The sequence below is a fragment of the Colossoma macropomum genome, unplaced genomic scaffold (assembly GCF_904425465.1).
Source record: "Colossoma macropomum unplaced genomic scaffold, Colossoma_macropomum, whole genome shotgun sequence".
NCBI lineage: Eukaryota > Metazoa > Chordata > Actinopteri > Characiformes > Serrasalmidae > Colossoma > Colossoma macropomum.
Window position 1 is genome coordinate 31817311 of NW_023494807.1, and position 10879 is coordinate 31828189.

General features: G+C 42.7%; 1 protein-coding gene across 1 annotated transcript; it reads right to left on the minus strand.

Moving 5' to 3' along the window:
* Positions 1–335: 335 nt before the first annotated feature.
* On the minus strand, positions 336–6468 carry ptger4c (prostaglandin E receptor 4 (subtype EP4) c). The gene is made up of 2 exons (XM_036556238.1): positions 5680–6468; positions 336–1225 (listed from the first exon to the last, which is right to left on the minus strand). The coding sequence occupies exons 1-2, from the start codon at positions 6466–6468 to the stop codon at positions 623–625; spliced, it is 1392 nt and encodes a 463-aa protein (XP_036412131.1). The 3' UTR covers positions 336–622.
* Between the last annotated feature and the right edge of the window lie 4411 nt (positions 6469–10879).

Genomic DNA, 10879 nt, shown 5'->3' on the forward strand with positions numbered 1-10879 from the left:
CCTGAAGCTCCAGAATGTAACTGCTGCTCCATTTAAGGCGGAACGGGAACATTTGAACAAGAATCTGGAAAATATCTGACTTCAGCTTCATATCACTGAAGAATTAGGGGTGGGTGATAATAAATAATTGCCCCCCTCTTTGAAGGCATATGATGCCCTAAATGTAACTAAAGCCCAGCAGTGAGGAGCTGAACTTTACCCTCCTCTGCTGTCACTGCAGACTGGCAGGGTCGCCTACAGAGCAGCTCTGGTAGCTGTTAATGAAGTGATGCTCTTTTTATTTGAGGGTCCCATTTCAGAGGGAAGATTTCAACCACGACCCCTTATAACTCAGTTCCAAGGGGTTAGGGTGACACTCGAAAACAAGGGGTAGGGGTCAAAATAAGAAATGGGATTGGGGCTAAGACTAGGATTGCCCACTTTACACTGAAAGAAGAGAACACTGGCCAAATAGATCGGCCATTTATTGGACAGTGGAAAGCTACTCACAGGACATACTTTGTAAAAGAAAGCATGGATTTAGGTTCCCTGGGGCTTTAAGTAATAAACAGTTTCAAATATTCATTTTTGATTTTTTGATACTGTGCTGAAATGTATAGTTTGGTCATGTGGAAATATTATATTATCCAACGCTCTTTTCTGACAAGCAGGAGCTCGGCGTGCTGAAGGTGCATGTGACCATCTCGGCTTTATTTTCATGCTCTTTTGTGCAGGACGTCGGCGTGTGAATGCATCCGACGGACCCAACATTGTCCACTTTAGAGCTGGATGCTGTTTCACTCTCGGAACCCAAAACTGGCTCCTGCTCCACGCTGAACGGATGGAAACCGTCCATCGCAGTGTCGAAGTCCCACGCCTGGCGGAGAGCTAAGTCCACATAAGGTTTGGTGTCCATTGCAGTCTGTTTTACAGCGGCATTCCTGCACGTCGCCATGCGTAGCGATGCATAACTGGTGTCGTTGCTGTGTGTTAATGATGGCGGCGAATGCTGGCTGCTCACCCAACCCAGCGTACGCTCATGCTTCTCTCTACTGCGGCCCACGGTGCGTTTAAGCCACTCGCAGCCTTTGGTGAACAGACTTTTCCGGCACAGGATGTACACCCATGGGTCCAGTATGGGGTTGAAGGAAGCGAATCGAATGGCCAGGAGGTCGCTGCGATAATCAGGCTTCCCGCCAGCAGCGATTTCAGCAGGTCCGTAAATCTGATTAACAAAGATGCGCACCTGGGAAGAGGACAGAAAACAGAGAATGGTTACGGAATGCTTCGGACACAAATGTAGTCTATTTATACCAACTGTTGCAAGGTTGGGCAAGCTCTACAGAACGCTGGCAAAATCCCATTTAACCTAATGAAAAACTGTGGAACACAAGTCAGAAATACCGATATTAACAGTGCATTCTCCATTTCAAATGCTGTTTATTTGTATATTGCTGTTGGAACAAAACCTCGTATCTCCAAAATGGTAACTTTACAGGAGAAGGGAAAAACCTACTTTACTTTTAATGTAAGTCAATGGAACCAGACATCTTTTTAAGTCATTTTGGGTCATTTCTTTTGGTCCATTCATCATGAAATGTACACACAATGTAAAGGACAACAGGTATTTTCAAATTACGTCAAAAACTGGAAAACGACCAAAATGGAGATGCGTGGTTTTGTTCTGACAGCAGCGCTATGTGAATGGTTACACTATTGAGATAGACTGGGTGTAGTGCTGTGTAGTCAGGCTAACATGTTGCTTCCAACTTGCCTAGTTATGATTAGCGACAACAACACAGTCCGTAACTGGACATCTGAGATGTGGAGTGAGGTTTTATGGACTGACGAGTCCAAATTTGGATTACTTGGAGAGAGAAAAGCAGAAAATGCAACTTCCAAGACTGAACTTTGGAATTTAAATATATGAGGGGTGGTCACTCACAGTACTGTACATAGTAAACACAGTAACATAAGTACACACCAATTTGTTTTCTTCCACTCCTTTCTCATCCCTTCTTTTCTCATCACTTCATCAACCTACAGAAACCCTTTTTCGCTACGCATTTAACTGTGAAGCCAGAGCCATCAACCTTGATGAAAAGATTTAAATATTGAACAAAAAAGCAAAACTGCACTTCATACTGAGAGCACATGTCCATGTAACTCTCCTTATCCTTCCTTTCATTCCTCCATTGCTCCTTGAAAATGTTGATAATCCTTGGATTTTCAAGCTCGAACCAACAAACCTGGTATGAAGATGTAACATGAAGTGTATGATTCAGTTTCAAACTGATATCTAACTCTGGCATTCTTTCTTTTGTCCCTCCATCCCTTTACAGAAACCACTGATTTCAAGAGACCTCAAGACTTTAACATATAACTACCAACTTTTAGACAAAGCCTGTGAGAACAAAGCTGCATTTCATACTGATGCCACTTCTCTAATACAGCTATAGTTCTTTCTTCTCTCTGCAGTCGTACACAAAAAGACATGCCTGTAATTCAAAGTGATAGTACAATGATAGAACACAGCTCTTTCAAATTGCATGCAGACCTGCTCATTTCCAAGATTCAAGCAATTCTCATAAACAACAGGAGCCACTGGCTTCTGTTATAAATGTGTTGTTTTCTGTTCAGGGAAAACTGTCTGTATTACTGTCCATGATAAGTGACCACACACTACAGATAGGCAGACAGCAATTAGGTTGAAAATGCCGTGCTCATGTAACGGCATTCGACAAGCTGACGTAAAGCTGCACTATGTAAGTTTTGGGGATTTGGAGACCTTTCGTAAAGCCTTGGGTTCACTACACGACTATTAAAGTTTTAAAAGATCCCCCAAAAAATGGTCATCTCACACTATACAACTGTTTTTGCAGGCTTTTTCGGCCGATATTGGGGATCACACACTAAATGATTAGGGATTACACACTACTCAACTTTTAAGTTGCTGCTGAACCGAACGGGTCTTACTGAACTCGCATGAACTCATGCAAACTATCACGTTCTCCTGTTACTTGGAAACCCAAATAAACAAACGTGGAGCTGCTGCTGCTGTTTTTGCTGCCCTCTGCGCTGAAACAGTAAAGAAGCAGCAGGTAAACATGTTTAAATGAGGATCATGGATTTAAAAATGTGATCAGTTTGGTATTTTAAAGAGTTTTAAAGAGTTTAAAGAGTTTTAAATGTACATAAACTCGACTGTGGCTTAAACTCAGCTCATTAAAAAGCTTTGCCCCACACGTAAATGACTTTTTGTCAAGTAAACACTTGTTTACTTTCTTCTTTCTCACTCTCAGTTTTCATTGGCTGTTGCAGGAATCCGTTCAGATTGAGTCGTTGATCAGTTCACACTAGATTACACTTGGAATCAGGTCTGAAAAATCAAACGTTCGATAAACTCCGACTGGTCTGAAATCAATCGGGAGGCTGTAAATCTGAGTCTGCGCGCCTCAGACACGACTCGACTCTGTCTCCAACTGTCGACTCCGACTGACACAAAAATCTGCAGACTAGAGCCGACCAGCTCAGACTCAGCCAGACTGAGAATCGGGGCTTAAATCAGGGTAAAAGTCTATTATAGGCTATACACTATTAACAAACATGGTTCTATGTAATACCCAAAAAAGATTACATGACAACAATGATTACATAATTACATAAAACCTTTTTTCAAAAGGTTCTTTAGAGCACCAAGTACCACAGGTACTTAATCATGAAGAACCATTTAAAAATTCATGGGCCTATAAATAGCCCCTGCCTGTACTAAAGAACTTGCAAAGTCACAATTAGTGACCACAGGGCCACTGCTGACCAGATATCCTTTGGGTTATGATCATTGCTGGGGTTTTTTTTGCACATATCAATATCACTGCTAGGTTGAGAATCATATCCAGCCAAGAACTGCTCTGTGGTCAGAACCTGACCACTGAATCAACAGATGGCCTAGAGTCTTCAACTGTGCACCAGCAAAGTGGAACTACAAGAGAGGCATTTCTAATAGAGTGGCCAGTTACTGTTCAGCAAAGTGTAAGAAAGTCTGAGTGCGCATGCCAAGCAGTGCACAGAGGCGTAGCCAAGAGGTGGCCAGTGCCACTTTAGAGTAAAGCGTTGTTACTCACTGGCCACCCCAGTTACGGAACGTGAGACAGCCAGCTATTAATAATAAAGCATCATTTACCTTTATGGTGAAAATCAGTTATAAGAGTATGTTGATGCTGCATTTAATAATGTGACAGGTTAATCTGCTGAGTGAACAGGCGAGTGTGTTGTGTCCGTTCAGCAGTGCTGCTCTGTCAGCTACATTATAAAGAAATCTATGCCAAGGCGAGTTAAGTGTCAAAAACTAGCCAGCTGTAATAGTTTATCATGCTGATTACTCTTTTGCAGTTGAATGTGTGCTGAGCTTTCTAGTCATTAGACTCATGTATAACCTGTAGCGAGGGCAGCCTAAATGAATTCTTCTATGGTCTGTCTATATGAAATGATGGGCCTGGGTTCGATTCCCCGCCCGGGCGACCAGTGTCCTCTCTGTGTGGAGTTTGCATGTTCTCCCCGTGTCTGTGTGGGTTTCCTCTGCGTGCTCTAGCTTCTTCCCACAGTCCAAAGACATGCAGCCAGGAGACCTGGAGATGCCAAACTGCCCCTAGGTGTGAGTGTACTGGTGGCCTGTCCAGGGTGTTTCCTGCCTTCCGCCCAGTGAGCACTGAGATAGGCTCCAGCACCCTCCGCGACCCAGGAGGATAAGCGTCTTAGACAATGTGTGTGTGATTCTAACACATCCTTTCCTCATGAATGACTAAAACACATCAACACAGTTTTGTCCTTCAGTTTACTTTTGGTAATAATTGTATTGATGTATTATTTTATGGTAACATTTTATTTAGAGTGGTTTTTGGTGGACGATTAATAAACTCTTAACTGAGGATCAGTAACACATCAACAACATATCAGTGAAGGAGCAGCAGTGAAGCATCTGAATGCACTGAAGTAAATATCCTGTAGATGTTCTGTTGATACATTACTTACATTAAGCAAAGCCTAACCTTACCAACCTTAACCCTGGCCCTAATCCTAATCCTAACCTCAGCCTGACCCCAATCCTAACCCTAACCTTAACCAAAACCTAATTGAGTTAAGCTCCTAGTACAGAATGGGGTCAGCAGCATGTCTATACCAACTTGCTGAGGATGCTGAAATGGTGTGTATTACAGGTTAAACATCTACAGATCTGAACTTGGACACCAAATAAAGTGAAAAACAACTGAACTCAGCAGATTCTAAACAAATCTTATTTACACAGTTAATTAAAACTCTCTTAATGATCTACTGAATGTATTCAATGCTGCTACATCACTGATGTGCTGTTTATATGTTACTGAAAGTCTGTTGAGTGTTTATTTCATCTCAGACGGACCACTCAGAACAAAGCATCGCCTGTTTTATTCATGTGGAAATAATGGACAGATTAAATTAAGCACAGAGAAAAGCCAATGCATCACTTTTATGTCATTTTAATAGAGTAACACTGTTATTTAGGGTTTTTTCTCCTGTAACCCCCAAATCTAAAAGTTCTAGATACGCCCCTGGCAGTGCACAGGAGTATGTACTGCTGTCCTACACGCTCCTCTGGAGTGAAAGGGAGTAACAGACGGAGCACCCGAGAGTAACAGACACCGCTGTCTGCGCTTTACTCACCACCAGCGGGATGGAGCAGATGAGGAACACGACGGTCATGATGATCAACATCCAAAACATCTGGATCTCCGCCGCCGACGTCACGGCGGGCAGCCCGGCGAGCGCGCGCCTCCCGGTGCCTCCGGCGCGCGTCTCGCGGCTCATACGCACGAGCGAGCGGCACGCCGCGCAGTTGCAGGCGACGGTCACGGCGACGAGCGCGAGCATGACGCCGCCATACAGGTAGGAATAGGCTGCGCCCGGAGCGTCCGTCGCGCGCCAGTCCAGAAAGCACCAGGTTCCAGGCACGTGGCGCGCGTGCCTGCCGAAGCCGAGGCTGGGGAGCGCGCAGAGCGCGGCGTTGGCCGCGTAGACGGCGAGGAGAGCGGCGCGCGCCGTGCGTCTGTCCACGCGCTTGGAGTAGAAGTAGGCATGGTCGATGGCCACGTAGCGCTCCACGGCCATGGCGCACAGGATGGACATGCCGGCCGAGCCGAAGAACAGCATGGAGAAGGAGAAGAAGTGGCAGAGGCGTGCGCCGCCGGGCCACCGGCCGGCCACGTAGGTGGCGATCACCACGGGGCTCGTGAAGCACGTGCCCAGCAGGTCGGTCACGGCCATGCCGCACACGAGCGTGTAGAATGCAGTCTCTTTCTGCTCGCGCCTGCTCGCGCACAGCACGGCCGCGGCCACCACGTTGCCCAGCACGCCCACGGCGAACATGCTGGCCGAGGTGACCAAAGAGCGCACGTCCAGCCGCAGGGGGGCGCGCGGGGAGCCGCCGTCAGCCAGCAGCACCGAGTCGTTCATGGTTCAGGTGGAGCGGAGCGTGCGTAAAGGCTTCTTCTGCGCGCGGGCTGTCCGGCTCATCTCCAGCGAGCTCTAGCTTTGTGAGGTGTAAAGGAAGCCACGCGGAGCACATATAAACTCACTGGCCCCGCCCCTCCTCCACTGTGACGCCCTCAGCGTTCCACTCCTTCGCTGTGACGTCTGCCTGTGCCAGCCCTTCACTGTGACGTCAAGGCAGCTCCATGACCATCTGTCTTGTTCCACCAATGCCCCAGCTCCACATTATGATTGTATTACTTGTGCCGCACCATCACCTGTCTGACGTCATTAACCCCCACCACCACTGCCCCCTCACCCCCTGATGACAGAACGTGTCCCCCAGTACCCCTCAGTATAATCTGCTTCTCCACTTTGGTGTCTGTGGGTTCATAGTGATGTCATCGAAACAAAACCACTAACTTGAGGAGATGATTTGAATATTCAGCTTTTATTCAAATTCAATATTCAAATAAGTCAGTTTAAAGTAATTCATTAGTAAACACAAACCTTTGATGATATATTTAGTCATAACAAGATCCCTACAAACAAGTGTCGATTCAGCATTTACAGTGTTGCATTAACCTTTGCAATGTTCCGTAATATCTTGCAGAAAAATCACATGCCCTTCACATGTGATCATGTATGCAGTGCCTAAACAGCACATGTTCATAAGTAAACACGTGGCATAACGTGACTACGTGATCACAGGTGAAATAATGGGAGTAATGTGCAATCACATGTGACATAACCTGATTTGTGATCAGATGTGACCCAACGTCAATAAAATGTGATGATGTGACATAACATAAATAAGATGGGATCAACTGACTGTGATCACCTGTGACACCTGTGAAGTGAATAATGTGATTCTATGTGACATCAACTTGAATTATATGTAAGGACATGATACAGCATGAATCGAATGTGGTCACGTTTGACATAACATGGATAGTGTATGAAAGCAGATGACAAAATATGATCATGTGATGATGTGATCTTTTGTGACTTTTCACATGATTGATGTGGGATCATATAAGACTCAACATGGATAAAATTTAAACATAACATGAATAAGATGGGATAACCTGACTGTGATCACCTTCGACACAACGTGAATAGTATGTAATGACTTGACATAGCGTGAATCATTCGTGATCACTTGTGACATAACATGGACAGTATATGATCATGTGACATAATGTGATTCATGATCACATGTGACACAACATGAACAAAATATGATCTTTTGATAAAATGTGAAAAACGTGATCATTTGTGACTTGCCACACGATTAATCTATGATCACATGTGACATAACTTGAATAAGATGGGGTCACCTGACTGTGAAAAATCTGTGATCACCTGTGACATCGATATGAATAATATTTAATGATATGACATAGCATGAATCATATGTGACCGCACGTGACATAATATGAACAAATATGCTCATGTGACAAAATGTGAAAAATGTTATTACTTGTGACTTGCCGTGTGTTAACATGTTCACATGTGATATGATATGAATAGGTGAACACAAGACAGTGTGAACAATTGTGATCAAGTGACATAACATGATTTGTCATCACATGTGACCCAACATGGATAAATGTGATTATGTGACATAACATGAATAACATAGGATCACCTGACATAGAGTGAAAGATCTGTGATCACCAGTGCCACAACATGAATAAGGTGATCATGTGATATATGTGTAATGTCATGATATACCATGAATCATATGCGATCATGTGCCATAACATGAACGATATGTGATCATGTTACATAACATGATTTGTGATCATGTGACAACATGAGAAAAAATAATCATGTGACAAAATGTGAAAAAATGTCATCGCCCATGACCCAACATGGATAATATATGATCGCATGTGATATAATGTTAATAAAATGTGATCGAGTGACATAACAAAATATGTGATCACAAGTAACGTTACTTTTTTAGCAAGGAATTATAAACGTGGAACATGCAAATGAATGAATCGTGATGAGAGAAAATCACAAATGAAAAATTAAAATGTGCATCACATGTGAAAACCATTTAAAGTCATGTGATATTTCTGTAATAGAAATCCATTTGGACACATATTCACACTATAAAAGTGAAATGAACAGAAGATTTTACTGTAATGTTCTATGTTTTCTTTGTCACAGTGTTTAATGTTAATTTTCAGTCAGGAATGATTTATTTACATAAGACTAAACCATTAAACCCTTACATGGCCACGGATTCTCCGGCAGGCCCAACGTTTTATTACACACTTCTATAACCTAAGAATAGCTCAGCCATTTTGCACTGAAGTCCCTGTAGTTACTGAATAATAAGCCTTAGTATTAATAAGCCTGGGATATTAAGGGGTTAACGTGTATGTATACACTCAGTACAGTAGATACAAAGAGTTAGTGAGTATTTGAAAGCAGTGAGCTTACACGTTTTTGTTTATTAATTTTAACACAATGTATGTAGAGAGTGGATAGTATTTAGAAGCTGACAGCTCACTTACTCCTCAGTATTTATTAATCATTTATAAGTCTCAAGCTTTAGTATTCAGTTACTACTATTAATTATTGAGCAACTATTATGAAATTGATATTGAGTTATAAGACTGAGGGGTGGAAGTCTGTCTGCTACTCAAATTAAACCGTTTAAAGTGAAAACATTTCACTCATTTTGTGTTTCTTTAATGTTATACTGTTAATTACATTAGAACAAAATAGCCTTGAAGCTAAACATTTTCATAGAAAGCCTCATGTATTCAGGGCCATGTTCAACATTTTTCTTGGATTTTATTTTTCTGTTATAAAGCTGTTGTAAGCTAAAGTCTATTGTATCTCATTTTCCAGCCTCTCTTTATCCCTTAGAATCAAACAGGCTGTTTTTGTTACTGTGCTTTTGAAGACTGTTATATGTAAATGAGCTCTGTTTGATTGGCTGTCCTGTACTGTGCCTCATTCAAAAAGCAGTCCAGGCTGAAACACTCCTTATAACTTCAGTGTGTGTAGAGCTAAACTGCTGTAGGCTGAATAGTTGGATACGTGTAAACAGCTTTGCTTTTGTGACATCACAAAAACAATGACCTCAATACAGCAGCATAGTTTCCATATATGGACTGGATGGAATGGGTGAGTGATCTGTATGCTTTAAAACTTGAACAATGTTTACATACCATATCACTTTTCTTTAAAAGCTGAGGAAGTTTTCTGCCTTTATGGCTGATATATGTAAATGAGCTCTGTTATGATTGGTTGCCCTGTACTGTGCCTCATTCAAAAAGCAGTTCGGGCCAAAACACTCCTTATAACTTCAGTGTGAATGAGTGGAGCCAAGCTGCTGTAGGCTGAACAGTGTACAGTGTCCAGATGACTGCTGTAGGCTGAGCAGTATCCAGTGTCCAGATGTCCAGATTAGTGAATTGTATGTTTTAAGAAATGTTTACATTCTATATCAAACACATTTATTTAAAAAATGAGGACATTTTCCATGATAAAGGCCCTTTAAAGTGAGAGTAAACAACTCTAAAGCGATCATTTTAAAGATTTAAGCTGAAGATGGTTAATAGAATCAACAAGCCTTGTGATTGTTTTGTTTACAGGCCTTTAAAACTAGTGACCGCACCTGCTTAAAGAGGAAGATGGGGATGACCTCAGAGGTCAATGCTGTGGCATCTGAACAGGCTAATGATAGCCAGCCATTCCCAAAACAGACATAAGGACTTAGCAACTCTTCCAGTTATGCGTGTACAGTGCACAGTGGTTAAACATGCCATGTCAGAGTCACTGCTGTGCTGAGAATGATTGGACCACAACCCAAATAGTATCTACTCAGTGGTGGTCCCGAAGTGGTCCACTTTCAATTGGTGGATGGGGAGGAGGGGGGCTCCAACAGATGCACCAACAGTTAGCTACATGATTAGTGTTTCTGATAAAATGGCCAGCGAGTCTAGGTAAGAGCGCATAATGAACTGGCAAATCAGTGTACAGCATTTATAGGAATGGTTCGTTGAAAAATCAAATTTACACAATTTCACTGACCCCAGATGCAGTTTATCGGCCAAGCGTCCAATTTTACTTCGTTAAATTAGTGCAAGGCTAACGTTGCTAACAAACACTAGAAGTCAATAGTCGCCTGAATGTTTGCTGTAAACACATCAAAACTTCTCTCAACCTGCTCAAACCACATCCAGCTCTGCATTAAGATTGTACAGACTTGTTGATGTGGTTCAGTTTGACTTAAGCTAAACTAAAGAAGCAAAATTTGGACACCAAACATGTCTTCACTGATCAGCTGCATCTGGGGTTGGGAATTGTGCAAAATATATTTTTTCAAGGCTGGGGTTTCTCCACAGGGAGGAAAACATGCAGGGAAAAA

What these genes read in the sequence shown, in the direction of transcription:
- ptger4c (XM_036556238.1), bottom strand. Translation starts at nt 6,468, where the DNA reads ATGAACGACTCGGTGCTGCTGGCTGACGGCGGCTCCCCGCGCGCCCCC. An exon ending in TCTGCTCCATCCCGCTGGTG is followed by an intron (nt 1,226 to 5,679) that starts GTGAGTAAAGCG and finishes TCCTCTTCCCAG; the next exon opens with GTGCGCATCTTTGTTAATCA.